Source organism: Xiphias gladius, chromosome 6, assembly GCF_016859285.1.
Source record: "Xiphias gladius isolate SHS-SW01 ecotype Sanya breed wild chromosome 6, ASM1685928v1, whole genome shotgun sequence".
In the NCBI taxonomy this organism is placed as follows: domain Eukaryota; kingdom Metazoa; phylum Chordata; class Actinopteri; order Istiophoriformes; family Xiphiidae; genus Xiphias; species Xiphias gladius.
The window spans coordinates 21900682-21924725 of record NC_053405.1 but is presented as its reverse complement, the minus strand read 5'-3'; the positions used below and the strand labels follow the sequence as shown (position 1 = coordinate 21924725).

Here is a 24044-nt window from a genome sequence, read left to right as displayed (position 1 = left end):
AAGTACGTCATATATTTCAGGCTGCCGGAGAAACAGAAGCATCTGACAGCAGCGGTGGAGGGATGATGCATGATAGCCTTGACTGCGAGACTAAAAGCAAGGCTGTGCATGGCGTGTGTGTTTGAGATTTTTAACGGAACATCATTTTGCATAGCTGTAACTTGAAGCCAGAGCTTTGGAACTTTGACAATCGTGTCAGGGATGGAGGTATTTTATGATTTTGCAATTGGATGTGATGAACAAGTACCAGTGACATGGATATATTAACCTTACCTCTCAAAAGCTGGCCAAGACACCTCTTCACTTAGCTCTGAACCCTCACTGCTCCCTGTATAGATAAAAATCAGCACAAAAATATAAATCATTGAAGAAACACACTGTGCATCATGTTAATAAGTGTAAAATGCTCAAGTCTTACCAAGTGAAATACCACTGGACATAGTTGAGCTCTCTGCTTGTCCCCTGGTGGGACTGTGACTCTCCATCACACTGTCGTCCAGCAGATGGCGAGAACCAGCATTGGGGAACGTAGCACTTTTAAACTCTACTGTATTCATCTTATGGATAAAACTGTGGAGACACAGAACACAGCAGACAGTCGGGACAGAGAGGGGTGTCAGTATTTTTTAGTTTAGGACATCTGGTGTGTAAACTGTGTGCGTTCATCATCATCATCATCATTATTTATCAAATAACTGGTGCTGACTTGTAGCCCAGACTGTGGCACTTCCTGTGTCCGTAGGGCAGCAGATTCCTCGGGGAGGGTGGTGTGGCCGGGACTTTGGGTCCTTCACTTGCCACCGTACATTTACGGCTGCAGAGAGGAGATGCTGATGCTTCCTGGCCTGTAGGTAAGAAAGGAGGAGAAATATACAGTCCAGGAAGAACAGAGAGGTAAAGAGATGATACACAGGTTTCTTCTACATCTCAGACCCGCTAGAGATCTCCACTGAAACTCACCAACAAGATCCTCTTTGGAGGCATTTGCTCGTGGTGTGCTGGTGCCTGGCTCAATCTTCTGTGACAACCTAAATAAAGAATATCGGTGAATCCATCAGCTTGAATTCATCCTCTGAAAAACTGTCGTCATGAAAATAATTGCATAGATGGAATTTTTTCAGGCAAGGGAGTAGATTACCAGCAACAAACAATAAAATTAGAAACAGCAGAGAAAACTTATTTTGATCTTCCTGGCAGGAAATTGCTCCTGTGACCAAATCAGAAATTATGAAACAATATTGTTTTGTTTCTTACTTGTAGTTGTCATCCTCTACAAACTTCTGCAGCTCCTCGATATACCTGACTGAGTTGAGATACTTCTGTACATGAGGCAACACTGGTATATCTGAAAAAGGGAAGGTAATAACTAATGACACACATTAGAAAAAATACTGACATAAAGTGTGTGTGCCCGTGATCCTGGGTTACTAAAACCACCAAGATATCTAGGCTATAAAGTGTGTCTGGAGTGAGGATAAAAAATTAGTAATAATGTGAAACTTTAAAAATGATTACAGAGACTTTACTTCAATTTCCTCCAGGGAGCTGGAGTGAAGGTCAGCTACAGAGCAGCAGCCTGGGCGTTGCTAGGTAATAGCTGCATCTCATTTGTAAGAGCTTTATGTCAATATATGTAATTTTTTTATGCAGCATTTCAAAAGTCTGTGCCAGTGTGCTTTAGCATTTTTCAACACAGGGATCCATGGTTTCTACTGCATGTAAATGCATCATGCATCTACTAGCCATATGATGGAGGATCTGTAAGCTGTAGCTCTCTGAATCATAAGAAAGAACAACATTGAAACATTGAAACCAACCAAAAACATGAAAGACAAGGGCAAGTCAAGAAGTGTACATGAAGAAGTTGTCATTTTTTCACAAATTAAAAATGTTTAAAATATCCTTAAATCTTTTTCACTGATGCTGAATACAGATGAAGGTAAAACTGACAGAACTACTGAATGTATTTTGATTTTTTAACTTAAAAAAAAACAAAACACTGACGTTTTGATGAAGAGCATGAAAGAATCTTTCATAGTGTCTCCATGGTTACAGAGAATGAAGCAGTAAGGCTACGATGCTGTTTTCTTCCAACCTTTATACAGACTCCATCCTCCCTTGTTAAATTTTTTTCTTCCACATGATGGACATAGTTAGATCTCAGAGTAAAGTGAGGATTTGTAGTTTAGACTGCTCTTCTTTAGTGTTCTAGCCTTTCCATCAATGTGCGGCTGTGTGCGAGTATATCTAATCTCACCGTAGGTACAGGATCTCTGCAGGTCCGATATGATTCTGAGAATGTTGTTCATCAGGTTTGATCTCTGTTCGTTCTCCAGTATGCTGCCTGTAGAGGGGTACGCTGAGTCTATGTAGGTCAGATCAGACAGGTACATCCCTAAAATAGAGCAGCAGACAGAAAAAACATGCAACATGTTACATCAGACCAGGAGAAATACACAACCATCTTCCTATGACTCCTTCAGTGAGTCGAGGGCCTCACTGTAAGCCAAATGATGACAGCGTCCATCTATTGGACATGTTATCTTAACACTAGTGGGAAACACAAGGATTTTCCTGCCCCAACAAAGAGAAATCAGATCATTAGAAAGCAAACATGTCGACGGGAACAATGCTGGACATCATAATAGGGCCAGATTTCCTTGGATGCATGATGAAAAGCCATGCAACTGTGCGTTTCTTGTTGTGAGGACCAGCTGGTGACTGGAGACTGCTTGTTTGATATTCCACAGGACTTAACACATAGTAATAAAAACCATGCACAAACTCTCTTATTTACATCTACTTTGCTCAAATTTCTAACAGACTTTTTTTGCCCTGATCTACTCCCAACAGATCTAAATGAGTGCCTTGAGTGGATGACTGATCTTCTTTTCAGCTTTTCCATTTTTCTCTCTCTCCCCCCTGTTCCCTCTCTCATTGCATCTTTTTGGCGGATTTCGAGCAGAGCTGAGATTCTTAGTCTCTCATTACATAAATATTAACTTTGAAAGACAAAGCCAGGAACAACTTCTCATCATTCTGAAAAGAGAGATTCATAAATGAATTGATGGTGCACCTTCCCTTCCATTCCTCTCTTTCCTCCTCTTTTCTCTTGCTTATCGTTTCTTTCACATGCCATGAATTAGATTGGGTGCAGATGAAAGAAAAGTTATCACACAGTAGACTATAGGACACCCACACCTCCACTATTTCGGGAAATGGTGTTGTACTCACCAATGTGTGCATGTACACAAGCAGTTACAACACTGTGCATGCAGAGTCTAAACACAGATGTTCAAATACGCAATGACAACAGCACTGCAGGACCAGATCCAATAAATAAAAAGGACCAAACCTCATCTTCAGGATACCATAAACACACACACACACACACAACACCATCTGATTAGATTTAGGGAGAGAGGGAGGGAGAGAGCAGGACAAGCAGTTTACAAGCGTTTTAAGACTCAGCTGTGAGGGGGGAAGTGAGAGATGGGGAGAAGAGGAGGAAGAGAGGGATCCTGAAAGCTTAACTGCTATAGCTGCCCTTTTGAGAGCATGTCAGGGATAACAGCAGTTAGTCATGCACAAATCCATACTGCCTGGAAAACCCAGAGAGAGATGCGTGCTCAGAGAACCTGTGGTTAGGGTACACAGATACTGTGTTTACATGTGGCAAAACTTGTATGAAAAGGATCAAGTTAGAAAATTAAAGGTAAGAGCATGAAATGTGGTCACAAAACAGGGAGAAACCATCCTCCTCTGTCTGCTCATCTTATCCAGTTATCTTAAAGAGCTCTTTCAAATATTTCAGGTAAAAAAAAAACATAACATAACAAAGTAAATGACAGCAGTGATAAGGAGCAAGCAAATGCCAGACAAGCTCAGACTACACCTGGAGCTAGGATTTTTTGCTCCAACAACATCACAAATCAGGTCTATCCACCTGCATCTGTCTCCTGCTCTCACATACCCAGCTCAAACTCAACAGGAAGCTGTTCAGAAACGTTAGTAACATTACAATCAACTCTTCCCACTGCTAAAGGAAGAAGCAAAGAAAAAAAAAAGGAAAAAAGGAAAATTGGAGTTTGTAATTGAGGAAGAAGGGGTCAAAGAAGCTCTAGCCTGTGCTCCAAACTCAGCAAAACCACTTCTGAATTCAAACAGATCTTTTTTCCTTTCACTCAATCCACTCCTTCTTCATAAGAACCATAAAGGCCATTGTTGAGGAAACTTAATGAGGCTGTTATTCTCCTTTTCTGTGTTTTTTCCATCAGAGTGACATCAGAGGTAGGCTGGGCCACTCCAAAAAAAAAAAAAAAAGGGCAATCTCCAACTCCCACATCCTCATCCCCCTTCTCCTCCCCTCTCTTCCTCCTTCCCCTCCCCTCCTCTAGTCTCCCCCAAGCCTTTGTGAAAAACTCAAAGCATCAGCCCTCAGAGCTCAGTCTGTTGAAGTGGCCGGCTTTTGAACCATGCCCCAGCCCAAGCACTGGGACAGCTGAGTCCACAGAGAGGAGGACATCGTTGGGAAGTAGGGCCTTGACAAAAAAGCCTCTATTGTGATTTTCAGCTGCAGGACAGAAGGAGTGAGTGGAGGGGAGCACCTGAGAAGACTGGGACAAGGAGAGAGACAGAGACAGAGAAATGAGTCCTGAGCACTGCAGCTCGGTGAAGACACAGTACAATATACAGGTGAAACTATAACTGCAGGAAACACACCCCCCCACCACTGGTAACAAAAAAGGTAAATGTTGTCTGAGTTTATTCTGTTTCCAAGTCTGATTGTGGAGTGTTTCAGCAAGACATTGTGTGTAGATATAGGTGTATGTATGACTGAATGAGTCTGGGAAGCTGTGAAAAGCTCTGGCTGAGAGGTTGGAGAGGTTAGGACGCTTCGTGACTGGAGGCTCCAGCTGCAGACAGAAACATTTAGCAACGCTTCTTTGACTTTCCTCTGGAGTCTGAGGACTGGGATATACGTTATACAGCTGTGAGATGTATTGTGTATATACATTCAACACATGAGACCAAGTAAGGGGTACAAAGGGTGTGTAGGTTGCCATTACTGAAGGCATAAATACAGGAGTGATTTCATAAAGTTTGGTGGTTTTGGCTTTCCCAGGGTATGGTGTCATAATTAACTAAATTAGGAGAACAATATTTTTTACAAAAACTTGAAATAATGAAACACATTTGAGGCATTGGTGTCTCAGTGTATTCTTCCCATCTGTTAAACTTTATCTATAATTTACACTATGCCTGACCTGGAGAGAAATGGAAAAAAAGTGAGGAGAAAGAAAAGTAAAGCTTTCCAGTTAAACAGTTGAGGGAGGCTGATCTGATCAGATGGAGAGATTTGAGCTCTGGAGCCAGGGTTGTTTATTTTTTCTTGGCCCTTCGTTTCCTAATACAGCACCATCTGAGTCTAGCTGCTAACAGGGGTGCAGGGACGGAGTTGAGTTAACCTACTGGGATCAGGGTTAGATCAATAATATTATACAAATTATAAAGTGGTGACATGTCTCTCAGCACATGCTTCTTGTTGTAAATGAAGGTTGTGAGATCATATGTTGAGACGCACAAAAAACTACATCATAGTTTGCGGAATCCTTGAAAGTGGACAGGCTATTTCTGTGAGGATACAAGTCTCATTCACTGGATTGTGTTTAAAGAAAAGTGATGATACAATGTAATAAAACCCAAAACACATCCTCTATCAAATGCATCCCATGGACGTAAAATGCTTGAGTCACAACCTTGCCATGATAGCATAAGCTGTGAACACTAACAGCATTAACCAGGTGCGCGTCCATATCAGTAACTCACAATTATCTTCAAATGTTTTCACTTATGTCCTGATCTGTTGGTGGGATCTGCGGAAAATGTTCTGTTCAGTACAAAGCCACATCTGTGATCGCTGTAAAAGACCATGAGAGACACACTCGCACACAGACACACACACACAAAAAAAGAGACAAAATGAGGGTATGGCAAAAGACTAAGAAAACATTTCGTGAGTTTGCTCATTTTTCCCATAGGGTAATAAATCAAAATATCACTACCTCCAATAACTCTGGCTGGAAGAGAAGAGAGACAGTTAAAAAGATAAAGAGGAGGCAGGCCCAGCTGTCTGAGAAATATCCAGAACATTCTGTGCTGAGCAGCAGTGCTTGGCCCTCAGATTCACCTGAAACTTGGGAGCGTGGGGGACAGGCCTGGGAGAAAGCTTTAAATGGGCCATTACTACTAATCCACACATCAACTAACTACTCCCTTAACCCTAAACCTGGACTGTAAATCACAACACTATATCTGTTTGATGTTTGATGCCATTTAAAGTTTTTAAAAGTCCCTGGACAAGCCAATAAATACCGTTCAGGTAGTACATGGTGGGGCTGTCAAAGCCGGTTAACCGCTGCCCTTCCCCAGCCGTCCTGTCACAGACTATATTGTAACCCAGCAGGAGATTGATAGCTCACTCAGCCATTATCAGCCAACTGTGTTTTTTCGGCAATGGGCATGCAGCCGGTCGTATCTCACTGTTTAACCTAAGGCTGTGTGTGGACCTTTCACAGACACAGATGTGTAATGGACAGCTTGACTGATCTTATCAGGAAAACAAAGCCACATATAGAAGCAGATACAAATAACACACATACACACACAGGATACAGACATGGGCCTGTCCAAAAACACTGCTCCTGCACTGTGCTTGACCACATGTGGTTAAATCCAACCACGGCAGAACAAGCCAGACACATTTTATCACTTAATACTCAACCCTATGAGTCACAGGGCTAGCTGTAGCACTTTTGGATAGAGTAGAGAGCTACAAAAAATTAAAGCAACTATGGGGGGGGGAGTCAAGTCTCGAGTAAAATTTGAAAGAAAAGCCTCTAGCTGCACCATGAAGCTCATTTAGAATCCCCCTAATGAGAGCTTGGACACAGCTGAATGGACAGGTCACCAGAGAGGAAGAGGTCAGCCAGTAGGTCAGGATAAACAGACAAGAGATGTAGAGGCATGTAACTAAGTAGAGCCAGCAGGTAAAGGGTATGCAATGCTGTGTGTGTGTGTGTGTGTGTGTGTGTGTGTGTGTGTGTGTGTGTGTGTGTGTGCATATGTGAATTTATAGGTTGATTCAACAAATAGAAAGCATGTGCAGTCAGAGGTATGAGCTTAAGGTGAGGTGTGAACCAGTGGAGAAATAAAACCCAAGAAAGACTACGTATGAGGGGTTACGAGTAATCTCTTACCTCTGAAAATGTACACTACCCAGCCAAACAAACATTTATATAAATGCTGTAACTTTTTAATACCCTTCCCTCCTGGCTCTCCTCTCTCCCCTGACCCTCCTCCAGCTCTTTTCTAATGCTTGAAACCTTAGCAGCGGTATGTGTTCGTTCAAAGCCAAAGTGCCACCTTACTGGTTTGATATAATCAGAGAAAAAAGCCACCTGAACAGGTGAGTTAACTGCTAATCTGTCAGTCTGGGCACTAAATCACTGCGGTAGACAACGGTTTAAGATGATGTCAACTGAGAGGATTTTGTTATGCAAGAATTAATATTATGCTTGTGTCAGTGCACATGTCATTGTGCACAAGGGCATGCGTGTTTGTGGTGAGGGGCAGGCTGTGCATTTGTGTCCTGTGATGGGGGAGGTAAGGGGATGAGTGTCATGGAGTGATGGAGGAGGGTGTCGGAGAGTTGAGAGTCCTTATCTTGACTAAGTGTGACGGAGAGAGAGAGGCAGCCTTATATGAACTTTGCCCCCCTCCCCCGATACCCCACGCATAAGAACTGAATGTTTGTGCGCCTGTGGGTGTGTTTGTGTGTATGTGTTGTGCCCAAAGAGGAAGAGGGGGGAAAGGGCTTTCGACAAAGACCGATTGATTGCAGGGGTTGTGGAGTGGACCGGGGGTAGAGGAAGGGTGGAGCTGCACCCTAATCCCCACATATAGACCTCTGACCCCAACATCAGCCCACATGTTTAGAGTTTCACTAGGTAAGCAGGAAAACAGATGGGGGCCCGTGGGGCCTCAGGGGGCTTTGGGGGGGGTGAGATCCCTCCTCAGTAATATAGCATCATGAAAGCAGACAAATCAGTAGCTAGAAAGAAGGACGTGGGAACCACTTCTGGAGTTATTATTGGGTTGGTTGTATTGTAACTACAGGCTAATGTCCTCTTAAATTGAACCACTTAATCTAACACAAAGTCTTCGTTTTTCCACCTCATCCCTCATTTTTTTTAATTCTAGCGGGAGGCTCCGGTCTAAATTACTGCATCAAGTTATAAATGCAGAGAAAATCCTACTCTAGCTCTTTGTACCTAACTTGATTCCCCTTTTAATATTTTTAACATGCACAGTTTAATAAGGAGATATAAAACAGCACCATTAATACTGTAGCACAATGTATTTGCTATTCCCCTGTTTTTTCAATCTTTGTAAGGTTCTTTCAATTTTGTTGATGAAGCCTTTATGAGTTTTTCCGTGTTGTTGGTAGTGCTCATCTCAGTTATGGTTCATAATGAAATTCATATTGTCAGTACTTTTACTACTTCCCCACTCATGCGCCGTTCTCCAGCCCGTCCTCCATAACCTCATGTCTTAACTATTTCTTCACTCTTATTTCTCACTTTTATTCAGCACTGGTTAGATGGTTTCTCAGCTTTAAGTTCCCCGTCATTTTCTCGCTTGTGGCTCTGTAACCGATTGTTTCAGTGACCATGTAATAATGAGTCAATTTGTGTGTTTGAGGGACAGGGCGCATGAGTGGTCATGGGACCCAGCTCTTGACAAAAACAGTGGCTAGTGACATCATGTATGGATTAAACGCTGGGAGGAGGTCAGACTCTGGCTGTGTACTAAGAGTCGAGCTTGCTGAGCTCCATGTTTTAATGTAAAGCGGTGCTGTTTATTGTTGCTCCCATCCAAATCCAAAACCTCCCCTCCTCTCCCTAACTAGTCCTGTTTAGTTGTTACTTTTCTCTCTCTTCTGACCAGTGATGGTGTGTAGCGTGTTTCCTGGCATTTTGGATTTGTTGTGGGAAAGTCTGAGGACCAGATGGGGGAGTAGAAGCTGGGGATTTTGAGGCTGGGAAATACATTGGCCATGAAAATATAAATAAATTTTGTCCAAGTCTTTCTTCCCCACTTGTTGAACTGCAATCTATCAGGCTACAGACTGACACATCAGAATTGGCAAATCACTACAGGAGATGCACTGACCAGGAGATCTGAAACAAACAAAATCCAGTCAAATGGTAATTCAGGCAGTGAAACAGCCTCAATCTAAGTTTTACATTTTCATGGGCTCTAGTTCATGCTACTTAGCTGATAAATGCATGAATAGTTCCGTGCACTCTATCCAATGGATTTGGTGAATTTGAATCTGATTTGAATCACAACAGATTCTCCCCACTCGTATGCATTTAGTTTGCATGCAATGCATCAGGAAACATACAAACTATCAAGTTTGGCTGTTAAACTTGAAAATTAACAACGAAAATATAATGTAGTTATTACCGTCTCATGTAACTGAAAAGCTGACATGCACAGCACATCTATTACTCATCTTTGCTCCATGTGATTAAACCTCATTTGTTAAAGATGAATTAAGCTGAATATGAGGTGCAACGGCCATAAACTACACAGTATGAAGAGGAAGGATTACTCAGTATTTGGACATTTGCCTTGCACAGAAATGTCACTTTTCTCATGTGCATATTTGTATGACCGTCAAGAAACCATGCTTGCACACATTATAGATATGAAAAATACTGTAAGATACTGACTCTAAAGAGCACACTTGGCGTGCCCTTTATTTCTAACCACCTACAGTGAGCCAACCTTCCATGGAAGGTTTATTAATCAGTTTATCAAACAGTTAATTTCCTTGGCTCAGATCACAAGAGATTTTTGGCTAGACCGCAATAGCTGGGCCAGCCTTATTATTACGAATGTCCCTGACTAACTGACTGACAAAGTTACAACACTGGCCAGCCTAATGCCGTGTTACTCAGAGCCCAAGTTACACCATTGGTCGTCGCTCTTTCAAACTGAAGTGGCACAAACTATTTCTATTGCATCATCAGGGGGGTGTTTACGGGCAGTGTTGCCAATTTAGCGCCTTTGTTGCTATATTTACTGACTTTTCACATCCCTTTAGCGACTTTTCTTTAAAAAAAAAGCACCTAATGAATATAGCGATTTTTTGGACAACCCGTAGCTACTTTCTGTAGAACAGTGTGGCCAGTGTTGTCCCGTAGCGTGGGGTCGTGCTTTAACTCTGCAGGCACATCTCTCTATTCGTCCCTTGCAATTGACTATATGGCAGATGCGTAGTCATGAATGTACTTCTAACTTTCTCTCTGAGTGATCGTTTTACAAGTAAAGATAGCTGAAATGACAGAGCAGCCATTGTCTTTTACTAAGGTGTATGGTGATTTTGCCAGATGACATTGTGGTTATAAAAATCAGGATTTTAGCAGTGCAGAGCAGCCGCTTGGAAATGGCTTAGAAGAGACTGCTGGTTAACATGTAGTCTTAACGGGCCAGCTTTTCAGTCACTATTTAATACTTGTTCTGTTGTCTGACAGCAGAAACAGAAAAACACGTAAATGAGAGTTTGATGGGAAAATGTTTATTTCTTATTTGATTATGTTCTATTTTTCCTTTAATGTGTGTTTCCCCTTCCTGTGTAAACAGTTGACCCATGTCCTGTCAACTGAGGCCGATGTTCTGTCTTTTGAGCTAAGGTTGTTTGAATGAACTATACAAACTGATTCTGGCAAACAGATGCAGGCCTGAACTTGCTGATTATTGAACTGTTCATCTAAACTTATGCAGTGCCTACGTGACCACAACTGTATATAAAGACAGGATTCTCCTATTGACAGCGTCCAGTCTCTGAAACCTCTTTGGTGGAGAGAGACTGCACCCTATTTGGCCAAATAGTACTAAAGAGCTTGTCTCTGTCTTTGTTTGTTTGTTTGATCATTGCTGATTATTGCTGGTTGTTCACTATAATTCATTTAATATTCTGTAATAAATTCTTAGAATCGCAGTAGACTCATTGTTGTCTTTACTTCCTCACCACAGAGAAGATTTTTGCCTCTACAGAGAGCAGCTTTATTGGGAATTTAGCTGTATTAAATTACTGTATTTGTGAGCACAGAGAGTGGAAGAGAAGCAAACAGATAAAGGACAGTCCAGCCATATACTAGGTTTTGACCTAGTCTTGTTTGCCATACATACAGTGTAAGCTGTAGCTACAAGTGTGACACATGGCTGTCGTTCTGAGGTAACAACAAACATTCATTATGCTGTTTAACCAACAAGGCAAAACCAATGTCTGCTGTCTAGGAGAAAAGTAAGCAGCGCTGCCGTGCTCTCTTGCTTAATGAGTTCTCCAGTCATTTTCTCTCTTACGACATGCAGAAAAGAATAATATCCGTCTACTACTCAGGCACAAAGCTAATCAGTATTCATGTACAACATCACATTATTTTTAGATACATTTGAAGCCAGACCTCAGAAAATCAACTCTCCTGTCCAAGTGAAAGAGCTGCATTCAATAAGAATTGGCAGAGCTGTTCTTCTCAAACAGAAGAACCTTTAACTGTAATGACACAAAAAACAGAATAAATAGAAAAATAAACAAAATATAGTCCCGTCAGAGGTACAGACACATATGGCACATTTGAAAGTTTATCAGTGACAGTGACTTTAATGACCTTAAACTGTAAAATGATTGTGTCTAGTTCAAATGAAAATTATTCCAAGTTGGATGACTTGGTGGTAAAAAAAGAAAAAGGTAGTAGGCCACATATAAGAACTGTCTGTCCATAGACTGTTCCAATAACAGCCATGAAAATAAATTAAACAATAGCTCAGACTCAGAGAAACAGACCGTGGGGAGTGAAGACACTTAAAAAGTCACTGTCATATGTCTCCTGACTATTAATAATTATTAGTGGGGTGACGACCCAGCAATGCAATTAAGAAGGCTTATGAAGCTCACATTGTTGCCAAAATATAAAGCAGACAGAGTTAGAGGCCCACTTCAAATCCTTTATTCCACACAGTTTCAAAGGTTTCACATGGATTTTATGAAATACAAGAATTGTTTGTCAGGAAGGCTGTGCTAACATGAAATTGAATAAATCTTGATATCAAGGAGAAAATTAGTTTTATATCGCTTTTTTCTGTGTTGCTGACAGTCCATGACTTTCATACGTCTCTGCCCAAGTTATTTAGCTGTAACTGAAAAGGGAAGAAGGAGGAGGAGGAGGGGTTATACAGAGAGGAAAGTAATTTAATGGAAAGAAACAGGCACACAAAAGAGTGCAAATCTGTCAGGGTTAAAAAACTAAAAAAGGGAATGGGAGTATTTTATCAATCAAAAACTCTATCTGAAGTTATGTTCATGATGCCTGGCCAGGAAGGAAAACAGGGCTATGACCCACTTCTTACCACTGTTGGTATCTTCTTCCTCTAATCCAATACTATCTATGATATTCTTTTAAATTATTTCCAGCTAAGTAATTCTCAGTAAGAGACATGAGAAGAAACATTGCCCATTCATACCAAGGCACATTACCCCAGATATGAAACCAAAAGCCAACTTTTGTCTTTATCCAGTGTTTGGAAACAATACATGCCAAGTACTTTATGTTCTTTGGTGCACTGAAAACTGCCCACATCCATCCATCCATACATCCATGTCTACATCGATAACATGTGGGAATTCCACAGTGCCTCCGTTATAAGCTAAAACCATATTCAGTAAACAGGCTGTTCTGACAGATTTAAGTGCAACCTGTTGAGAAACATCCAAGTGGTGTCTAGTCAGGCATAGGTGGACTTTTGTTTGGAATATTATTTGTTGCTTCTTTTGTTGATTCTGAAAAGCAGCAGATGTGAGCCATTACTGGTATAATGGCCCTTTCCATCTCAGATGAACCAATATGGTTGGTCAAGTAGGGCAGCTTCACAGATTGGTACACACTTGATAAAATAAAACTGCTCCTCTGAAATGTAGAGGTTACAAATATGATTTGCAAAATAAAATCCAAATTTCCAATCTACAAAACAAAAACAACTAGCGTACAGACTGCAACCATTGAATGTGAAGGCACATTTGCATGCATGAAGTTTTACTCCCACAGATGATCCCTTCATCTTTTCCACTCAATAGCCCTGCAAGTCCCCAAACCCTTCAGCAGTGTTTAGTTTCGATTTGTTGGGATAGAAAAAAGGAGCGGCTTGGCTTGTTCTGAGGAAACACTGTAAACCTTGTACCTTCACAACACACTGGTGACCCCTCCATGTTCGCTGGAATGTCTTTGATATGTTGTATTTCCATGAAAGAGACTAGGCCTCTCATACTCAGAACCACCACCCAAGAGGAAATTAGACTCCACAAGACAGGAAAGAGAGGGAAAGAAGGAAAGAGAGGTAGAGAAGGAAAAGAAAAGATGGAAAATTAAGGAGGTGATAGCTGATGGATGAGCTGTAATGTTGCTTTTCCTGGTCATACTCCTTAACTGCAGACGATGCTGAGTATGGACACTTGTGTGAATCTCACAGCAACAGTAGAAAGCCAGTCATAGTTTGGAAGAGAAGACACACTTGAGAACTGATACTGCTGATGCTGCTGTTAAAGTCATCAGCAGCTCTTACTGAGGTCAGCAAGGATACAGTACCTGGTTATGCCGTCAGACACAACGGCTGCTGGAAAAACACACGACCACGAAAATGGATAATGTCTCTGGATAATCATGCACACCCAGTATTCAATCATACAGATGGACACACAAGCTTATGAATACCAGCAAAGGTGAACATACACCCTACAGTTCGGCAGTACTAGCTGTAATCCTGTCCCTTCTCCACATTGTTCCAAGTGATAGAATTGCCAGAATTTCTGAGGCGCTACAATGGCGTCATGTGGGAGACATACAGCGACTGAGGTTCAGGTTGGAGGTAGGACTTAATGATGTGGCACTGAGAAAAGACTGACTGTGAAGAGTGATGGAGTGGATCAGGAGGACTACACAATCCTGGCCTTGTGCAGGCCCTAGCAGAGGTTTTAAACAGAGCAGTGTGTACATCTGTGTGAGTTTTTTTGTGCTGGTGCAGTGATGAGAAACAGAACTAGAATCAGCAGGGATAAGAAAGGTGAGGGAGTGCCAAGAGTCTCCCCTCAAATTAGACAAGGCTGAAGACAACTCTGCACACACGGTTTTCTTGACTTTGTCTCACACCCCTGTAGTGACTATATGTGCGTCTTGGTGTTTGTAAAGTCTTTCAAGTGAAACATAAATACTACCTCCTACTAAACATTCCTTTTGGATCTATGGAGCCATGTGGAGCTTTGAACACACAGCAGTAAGCACTTTCAACCTGTGTCACAAGAAATGGCATTGGAATTAGGGGTCAATGTGTTTTACTGAGGAGGGCACTGTCCAAGTATGTATACTGTATAAGTAACACTCTTGTATGGAACAGTAAGGTCAGATCCCTCAGCAGGAAGGGAGGTCTTGAACCCTCTCAGAGGCCATTTTGACAAAATACTTAGAACTAAGGAGCCCCAGAACCTAAACTCAGGAAATAAATCAGAAGCTTAAAGTTCCTTAAGCAATTTCAGTTTGCATTTTCATTGCATCCAAAAAGGTGTGAAGATTAGGCATATCACAAATTAAACAGTAGTGACGGCTCATTATGTAATTTTGCATGCTGATAGAATCAATGTGGGAAAGAAGATGAAGAGGTGTAAAGGGAGACTAAAAACAATACACAATACAATTGTGGCAGAAACAATACGCCCATTTCAAAAATACTGGAGAGAGTGTATTTGGTTTTAGTATGTAATTCCACTAAAACGGAGTGATAAAGTTTCTCTCTTTTAATCAGACTCATTTTAGACCCCTCACTTAATTTTAATGCTAGTAAAAAAACTGCTGTTTGAACGGCTAAACAGTGCATCAATAGCTCAGCTTGTGTCTGCTCAATCAGCTATTTAGCGCTGCAAATCACTTACTGGGTGATTAGTGATGACCAACTCAAGAGCAGTGACTGTTGAGGGGATGGGAACTACAGTATGATCTAAAAACCAAAACTAGAACTAGTTTCCTGTAGTCAACGGTCAGAAAAGTTCCTGGATTCATAAACAGCGTTTTAGGAATATTTCCTCAAGAAAGGCCATTAGGGCGCATACTATACATGACAGGAGGGTGGGAGTTTGATAGAGAATAAAACCGTCATTCTTAGACTAAAAAAAGATACCAAAGATAAAGCACAGCCAGCCGCCACGTATTAGACCTCTTAAAGAGGGGAAACCAGCACGGCCTCAGAAAAAAGGGATGTCAGTCAGTGGGGGAACTAACTGAGATGAAAAGCAGACCTCGTGCTTCTGGCTGGTCAGAAAATGTGTTCTCTCTTGCAGTCTTTCCACAAAAACATTATGTGGAACAATGCCCTGACATCTCTGCTACTGCACACTGAGTGAACGCTTCTCTAAACAATTACTGACTATCTTTGGATATTTGCAAAAGTGTCAAATACCTTTTCATTAAAATTGTATGGCAGTATTTCCTCTGCTCTTGAAAAGTATACAATCAACACCGTTGCTATTTATATTCTCTTTGTTAGCCTTTGTAGACAAAGAAGCGGCTGTTTCCAACTCTTAACTCCTAAGGTCTTGTATTCTTGCAGGAAGGCCTGGAGGGACTTGGAGGGAGCACCAGTAGCTGTCCATCTATCCATCTAATCAGCCAGCAACAATGCAGGGGCTGATGTGGAGCCTGTGCGCCATGCTCTGCCTCTCCCTTTGGGAGGAAAGTTACTGCAGGAGTTCCAGGGAAGCCCGGAGGACCAAAGAGGCCTCTCTCCACAGGAGTAAAAGAGCTACCCAGGATCCTGATGCCAAAAAATGTTCCTACACCTTCCTTGTTCCTGAGCAGAAAATCACAGGTTCATATGATAACTTATTTTAGCAATAAACCTTCAGTTATTCACCACACAGTTGTATTCAACCCCCCCCCCAACCATTTTGGTAATAAATAATAAAAATAATTAAAATCTGTCAACAGGTCCAATCTGTGCCACTACCTCAGGCCCCGAACAAGACAAGGACAGAGTGACCCGTATGGACATTGTAGATGTGCGGGAGGTGCTCAACAAACAGCGACGTGAGATTGACACACTGCAGCTGGTGGTTGATGTGGATGGTAACTTGGTGAATGAAATGAAGCTGCTGCGGAAAGAGAGCAGGAACATGAACTCCAGGGTAACCCAACTCTATATGCAGCTGTTGCATGAGATCATCAGGAAAAGAGACAACTCTCTGGAGCTGGTCCAGCTGGAGAATCGCGTCCTCAATGTGACCTCTGAGATGATGCGACTGGCTTCCAGGTACAAGGAGCTGGAGGCCCGGTTCGCCATAATGGCTGGGGTGGTCAACAACCAGTCCATTCTCATCTCTGCACTGGAAGAACAGTGTCTGAGGACGCTGGGACGCAGTGAGCTGCCTGCAGTTCCTCCACTGGTACAGGTGGTACCACAGAATATACCAGTTAATAATCGTTTCACCAATGAGATACAGAGGGACAATAACAACCAGGCCTTTCCTCGAGGATCACACATGGACTCCCCAACTGCAAGCCCCTTTGGGATCGACCCTCCACCACCACAGGGAACACTTACATCAGATGGTATGTACCATCCAGGGGATGATGGAGGAATATGTGAAAGAACACTGTAAAATAATCAGGGACCCAATGAGTTTTTAGGAGAAGGAAGCTGAGCAAAAATATATGTACTTTAAAGCAGTAGTCAATTACAATGGCAATTGTCCTAATTAACTGTACATCACAATTACCTATGGAGTGCAATTCAAAACGTAATTTCTCACAACAGTTGGTATTGCTGAGGCACAGTTGGCTCATCCTTGGCAAGCTACAGAGGTAATGAAATCATACATTCCATGAATCCTACTTGGCCGCCTGTTGTGGCTGTAATGCACTGACCATATGCCATAAATTAGTAGGATGTGGATTAGGCTTTCTTTGAAAAGCATAAAAACATTTCAATTGAACGAGAATATATATCTACTGCAAGGCTTGAGGTCAGATCTATATATAATTCTACCTATTCTATGCAAGAAATAAAGGGGCGAGTTGTACTGAAAACAAAGCACAGATTTAATGAACTGGTCCATCAAGTCAAGACCCCTACACAAAACCATCAAGTCAGTCCTCTAAGATAGATAAGTCTCCTATTTATGTTTATCACAGAGACTGACTAATTCTGACATCTGAGAGAGATCATTTTTCAAAAATGAAACCAATTAGCAAGTTTAGAACGCTACTTGGAAGTAGCTCCTAAAAATTGGTCAAGGCTGCTGTATTTTGACTAGTGATTAGAGTATGGCAGTTAATGCTGAAAGGGGTTATAGAACCAGATGGCGAAATGGATGAAATCATCTATAACATCCCTGAGACAAAAAGGGAATAAAAGAAGGTCTGTTTGAATACCGACAGGGGAGTCACATAGTAAAGTGACATAATATGATTCACAGAAGACTGTTGAGGCAAAGAATATTTTCTTTGTTATCTGATTAAATCAGATACTAAAATTTTACTGAATACATAGTAATGGGAAGTGTGAATTTAATCCAAAGTGTCCAAAGACAAGTGTTCTGTCATGAGGTTGTCCAGAGTCAATTCTTGATCCTCCTGAAACTAGTCTGAGTAGAAAACCTCTCTTCTCAGAACACCAATCTTATAACACCTTCAGGGCCCATTTACAGCACCAGTAATGATAGGCCTATTTCAAGCTCAATAAGCAGAGAATCAAATGGGCCATATTTAAAAAGCCTCCATGGAGGAAAAACCTTAAGAAACACAAAGAGGAGAAGAGAAGAGAAGAAAGAGAGTTGAGGAAGTGGTTGGGGAGGTAAAGTGGCAGGGACTATATTATACTAATTCTAGATGACAAAAAGGACTGTACTTTATTGTGGCTATGTCTAGCTGTGCATAATAATACTCCACTTACCTTGCCAAGTCCTTGCTGAACTGTAATTACAGTGTTGTATTAGTTAATTATGGCTCATTAGAACTGAGTGCTGTAATGCAATAATCCTCCAATAGCAAAGGCCTCATCCATACTATGGACGAAATGTTCAGTGTTAAGCTGCTGTTCTTACAAAGTGCCAAAATCTATTTTTTGTCTATCACTGAAACAAAGCTTTCAATCTGGAGACCCCGAGTTTATTTACAACAAAGAAAAATAACAGAAAGCCAGGGATGGATCATTTTTGCTGGGACAGCCAACACATCATCCTTCACCACTTAATTTTCACGAAAAGAAAAACATGGTGTATATTGCCATACTTCTGACTCTTGTATCCATAAAACCATTTAAACCATTCCTTTAATAAGGATGGGTACTTAATTTCACTAATTTCCTTTTATTATCCATTTGATTGCCACTGTTAATTATCCATAGATGAACGTACCCTTTTCAACAGACAGCGTGTATCTAAATCAGGAAGCATAATAGGTAGAACTTCAAACCCAAAGCTAAGTTGCCAAAGAGTACTAATGGGCTCTCTTCCATACAGGTTCACTAATACCGTAAACAGACATTGCCTGACCCCCTTTACTGACAGGTCTGATAGAGACATATCATTACTAGATAAACATAAGCTTGTTCTAGGGCGTTTTAGGTATATTTACCAGGGCATTACACTGGGCCCCTATGCGCTTCCACACTCAGCTGAGAAAACCATCTTCCATAGGCTTTTAGGCCCTGGAGGCCCCCACACAATGCCTGTGTTCATACTGGTTTAATACATATTCGCACAGGGGGAAAAAAGAGGAAATATGCTGGGGTTAGGTTCAGCTGCTTCAGCTTTGGGTGCAGTGCTACCACATGGCTTCATGTAAAGATAAACTCTAGGTGAATATTGATATAAAAATTTAAGTGAGCATATGCATGTTTGTGAAATTTCAGACTGCAGGATGTTTGGAGCAAAAGAAGATATTTTCCAAAAAATGTGGCCACGATACATCCCCTCGAATCATGGGGTCTATCAAACGTATCCTCCCAACTGTCTCCCTTTTTTCTCGTCTGCTCTCTACAGCCCCCAGAGTGATGATGATGACTTTTGCATATGCAATAAAAAAAGAAGACGTCTTGTACACTTCAAGGCACTCAGTATGGTTTTTTTGCTCGGGAGGATTAAACTGTCTGTGATTCAGGCATTGGATGGTTTTAGTAGGAATCAAGATTCATCTACAAAAGATATATATATAGAATCTATAATGTCTTTAAGTTACATGTTAATTTGGATTTATGGCTTTTTTATAAAAAAATAAAAATAAAAACAAAAAAAACCCCAATTTCAACATTTTATTGCAGCAAGGGCCAATATAGGAGCTTTTGTTTTGGTCAGGTGAAGTGATAAGCATGATCAACCACTAAACCCATGCACGTGGGATATTAATAATATTATTGATATGCAAATTACAATATTGTAACGGTTAATAATCGTGGCCCATGGTGATGCTGTATTAGGGATCTCTTTAGATAAACAATTTAAATCTGAGCCACTAGCACAATTTCTATTCAACCAATCTTTTTGTCTTCCACTTTTTCTACAACCATCTTTCCAACCCCAGGTCCCTTCAGGGACTGTTACCAGGTGCGAAAGGCAGGCCACAGCACCAGTGGGATGTACCTGCTTAAGACAGACGGCAGCGACCGGTTGATCCAAGCCTGGTGTGAACATGGCCTCGACAATGGAGGATGGACCGTGTTGCAAAGGAGGAGAGATGGCTCTGTTAATTTCTTTCGGAATTGGGAGAACTACAAGGTAGGTTTATTGAAAAAGGAACATTAGGTTTAAGAGGTTTAAAGGCAGGGTTTATTTATCTCATCAAGAATTTAAATCTGATTCTTTCCTCCTCTCTCCTACTCTCTGTGCTCACATATATAGTAATTTAATACAGTCGAATTCCCAATAAAACTGTTTTCATTTACATGTTTTTCTTTTTCTGCTGTCTGACAACGGAACAAGTATGAAATGGTGACTGAAACATGGCCCATTAAGACTGCATGTTAACCAGCAGTCACTTCCAAGCCATTTCCAAACTCATGCTCTGCTCTGCTCAATTCCTGATTTTATAACCACTACAAAATCACAATACACATTAATTAAGATAATGTCTGTACTGTGATTTCAGCTATATTTAAAATGATCAATAAACGAGAAAGTTAGAAGCTCATTCATGTCTATGTCAGCTGCTGTGAGAGAGGTGTGCCTGTGGAGAGAAAGCCCAACCTCATGCTGGCGGGCTAATAATGGTGATTCTCCTCTATGGAAAGTAGCTAAGGTTTGTCCAAAAAGTCACTAGATTTGTCGCTAGGTGCGTTTTTGAAGAAAAGTTTGTAAAGGGGTGTTTAAAGTTGGTAAATTAAGCGACAAAGGTGCTAAGTTGACATAACTGCCTGTAAACGCCCTCCTGATGACGTATACAAAACTGTTTGCGCCAATTCATTTTGAAAGAGCAATGGCCAATTGGGAAACTCCAACACTCAGCCAGCCGACCAATTGGCTGACCAGTGGTGTAATTTCATCACTCAGTCAGTCAGTCAGAGTTAGACATCTGCATTTAAAGGGCTGACCTCTTTTTTTGGCTGGACAGGCAACAGTTTTCCCATCAGTCACAAAATTAGATTTAAAAATCAATACTTAAATACTGTTTGGATGAGGGACAGAAATGTGTCTATGCATCTCTGCATTTGCTGTATTCAACTCTCCATCCATCTGAAGCTAAATCACCACTGCCCCTGCCATTCATCCAATTTGTCTCAAGTGAGAAACCACAGATCACAACCTGAACATATTATCGGCTCAACAGGATGAAAATTTGATTTCATTTTACTTGATTGCAGAGGCCAGACTCCTTAAAACTCAGCAATCGGCAAAGAAATCTTATTAACCTCACTCTGCTCTACTGTTTGTGTTTTTTGGACATGATTTCACTAACCACAGAATAAAAAGAGATAAATTCTTTCAACAGTTGGCTAACCCACAGTGTCGAGTAACTCAATGTAATACTTCACTTTGTTGGTGTGCTAAACATTGCAATGAGTTTTAACACAGACCACATCTGAAAATGGGTAACTCAGAGCATTCTGCGGTGCTTGTCCCCCCACAGAGAGGCTTTGGCAACATAGACGGTGAACACTGGCTTGGACTGGACAATATCTACAACCTGGGGAAACAGGGTGACTATAAGCTGATGATAGAGTTGGAGGACTGGACAGGGAAGAAGGTGTATGCCGAGTACAGCAGCTTCCACCTGGAGTCAGAGAGCGAGGGTTATAGGCTGAGGCTCGGTACCTACCAGGGCAACGCCGGGGATTCCTTCAGCAGTCACAACGGCAAACAGTTCACCACACTCGATCGTGACAAGGATGCATTTCCTGGTAGGGTGGATGCTACAGGAGTTCCAAATGCTTTTGATTTCTTATTAGTTGAAGTGTAAAGAAACAACAGAGGGTAAGCTCCTTCTTTGTCGGTCCATCACACTCATCTTGTTTTCTGATGTTCTGTCCCTGTCCACTAGGCAACTGCGCCCACTTTCATAAGGGTGGCTGGTGGTACAACACCTGTGGGCAGACCAACTTGAATGGTGTATGGTACAGCGGGGGAGTTTACCGCAGCAAATTTCAGGATGGTATCTTCTGGGCAGACTATGGAGGAGGTTTCTACTCCCTCAAGTCAGTACGCCTCATGATCCGACCGATAGACTGATACCTAAGACTTGGGTTCCCTTCAAATGCACCTCAGTTTCCTTCCTTTTCTCTATCTACCCATACAAAATACTGTAAAAGCAGGACCAGGAATTCCTGCTGACGTTCTGTGCCTTGTAAAAGACAGTGGAGGAAAAGACAGTGGCATGTGTTTATAGCCAGACGATAATGACTCCAACAGTCTGTGCAGTGGCTAACTCCAAAGTTGACTCTAACACAGAGATGAAGAGCGATGCCATTGCCTTCTATAAGTAACTGCTCTCATCCACCTTTCAGTCTGGAAAGTAATGGTCCATCAAACTCCCTGGGATCATTCAGTATTACTCTCAAATGTCCTATTTTACTCACTCTTGTTGAAACTCAGTCTGTAATAAAGGGAAATGGTCATGTACTAAAGACATGGGATTTCTTCTGAGCAGCTAATGGTGACTTATTGAAGTTAGTGTTGCCCATACCAAGGGCTACTGGATGTTCTGGAATGTTAAACCTTAGTAGCACGAATAATAACGCAATATAAGTTGTGTTGCCAGTTAGAATACCTGACAAACAAATGGTTAGAGGACAGGCCTTGATGAACCTACTGTCTACTCATTTCTGTGATCTGTCTGGACTTGTGGGGTTTCTTTTGACCTCTTTATGAAAAAAAAACAACAACAAAAAAAAACTCATGCAGCAATGTGCTTGTTCAATGTGCATATGGCTGAGCTGGCTTTGGTATGTAAATATCTTTGGCTTTATTTGTGAAAGTTAATTTAAGAGGTATGATTCTACTCAGGCCTAATGTTCACAATTTTGTCACTCTGCCAGTCTTTGTTATTTATCAGTGTATTTATAGTAAGTATAGCCATGGCCACTTTATATCTAGCCCTGTAACAATGCAATTCTTAATATTTTTTTATCCCATGTAGAAATACATTATTAACAGCTGAACAGAAGCACGCATGCCTGCAAACAAACACACACACACACACACACACACAACACACACACACACACACACACACACGAGACACAAACACACACACACACACACACACAAACACACACACACACACACACACACACACACACACGAGACACAAACACACACACAAGACACAACAAATCAAAAGTGGATGTTTAGTTGACTTGAGGATGGAGAATATGTGACATGCACTGCCAGTTTTCATCCAAGTCATATTAAATTCCTTTGTAAACATTGAACTGTCTTTCAGTCTTCCCTCAGCTTCATCTTAACGAATAGCATAGCATAGTAAGTGTGACCCTTTCCTTTACATAATAATCAGCCCCAGCATAAATGTTAAAACTTGAAATATTATAGTTTTAAAATATCAGCTAAGCCTCTATCTGTATAAAAAAATGATGATACAACCATCTGAAATGAACCACTTCAAATTTCTTTGATCTGATTTAAGTGCATTCCAGGCTGTCAAGGCACTGAAGAAGGTCAGGGGGATTTAATAATTTAAGAATATGGGAAGATAAAAAATGAACAGTGACCTTAGTGACAGACTGCATTGAAAATCACGTTATTCTTGTTCTGAAAGGAAGAAGGTGAAAGCAAAGGAAAGAAATATGTGAGGGGAAAAGACAGCTTCGCAGAGGCAGATTGGACTATATCAAGGTAAGAACATAATAAATAACAGGAAGGATATTGAATGATGCTGATATAAAAGAATTTAGACTAAAATGAAAGAACCAGAGAGACAGTAAGAGTGATAAACGGCAAGAGGCAGATAGCTGGGGAAGAGAAGGAGGAACATTCCTTCCATATTAAACTGTTGAGCTTTCCTTTGCCTTAAATACAAATGTATATCATGCAATTATGGCTCCCCTCCCGATCTTTCCCTCTGAGGAGCTGTAAGTCAGACTGGATAGGAGGTGTCTGACGCAAACACATGCAGAGAGGAGAGGCTAATGTATGCATAAAGTCAATGCATCTTAGCTCTCAAAACCAGCAGGTAGGTTTGCTGTCAGAGATCTAAAATACTGTATATCCATGCAGCCCAAGAGTCCAGGGCAGACCAGGCCTTGCCTGGCTGTACAAGCTCCTGACACATAGGACTGTATATACTATCATAGGAACCAGCAGAGATATAAATGTCAAATAAACTCAGTCAGTTGGCAGGCTTTTCTGGTATGACTTCTTACTGTGCTTTCCCTCGGGTTAGTCAACAATGTTTTGCTTGTGGCCCATAGCTACCCCAACAACT

General features: G+C 41.4%; 2 protein-coding genes across 3 annotated transcripts in view; one reads left to right on the top strand and one right to left on the bottom strand.

Annotated features, from left to right (window-relative positions):
• The window catches only part of ralgps2 (Ral GEF with PH domain and SH3 binding motif 2), a 50884-nt gene that overhangs the window by 8298 nt on the left and 18542 nt on the right, over nucleotides 1-24044 (bottom strand). For both annotated transcript variants that reach the window (XM_040128178.1, XM_040128179.1), the window contains exons 8-13: nucleotides 2258-2395; nucleotides 1255-1345; nucleotides 961-1028; nucleotides 707-845; nucleotides 419-570; nucleotides 274-328 (exon numbers count right to left, since the gene is read on the bottom strand). In XM_040128178.1, the coding sequence (XP_039984112.1) occupies nucleotides 274-328; nucleotides 419-570; nucleotides 707-845; nucleotides 961-1028; nucleotides 1255-1345; nucleotides 2258-2395 (643 nt within the window). The remainder of the gene's footprint in view (nucleotides 1-273; nucleotides 329-418; nucleotides 571-706; nucleotides 846-960; nucleotides 1029-1254; nucleotides 1346-2257; nucleotides 2396-24044) is intronic.
• angptl1a (angiopoietin-like 1a) lies at nucleotides 4467-22836 on the top strand. The gene is made up of 6 exons (XM_040128180.1): nucleotides 4467-4747; nucleotides 15724-15981; nucleotides 16101-16721; nucleotides 19692-19885; nucleotides 21234-21504; nucleotides 21645-22836. The coding sequence occupies exons 2-6, from the start codon at nucleotides 15792-15794 to the stop codon at nucleotides 21830-21832; spliced, it is 1464 nt and encodes a 487-aa protein (XP_039984114.1). The 5' UTR covers nucleotides 4467-4747; nucleotides 15724-15791; the 3' UTR covers nucleotides 21833-22836.

Excerpts from the sequence above, each read along its gene's own strand:
- angptl1a (XM_040128180.1), top strand. The coding sequence starts at position 15,792 with ATGCAGGGGCTGATGTGGAGCCTGTGCGCCATGCTCTGCCTCTCCCTT. Across the intron at positions 15,982-16,100 it reads TCCTGAGCAGAAAATCACAG|GTCCAATCTGTGCCACTACC; the intron begins GTTCATATGATA and ends ATCTGTCAACAG. Across the intron at positions 19,886-21,233 it reads GGAATTGGGAGAACTACAAG|AGAGGCTTTGGCAACATAGA; the intron begins GTAGGTTTATTG and ends GTCCCCCCACAG.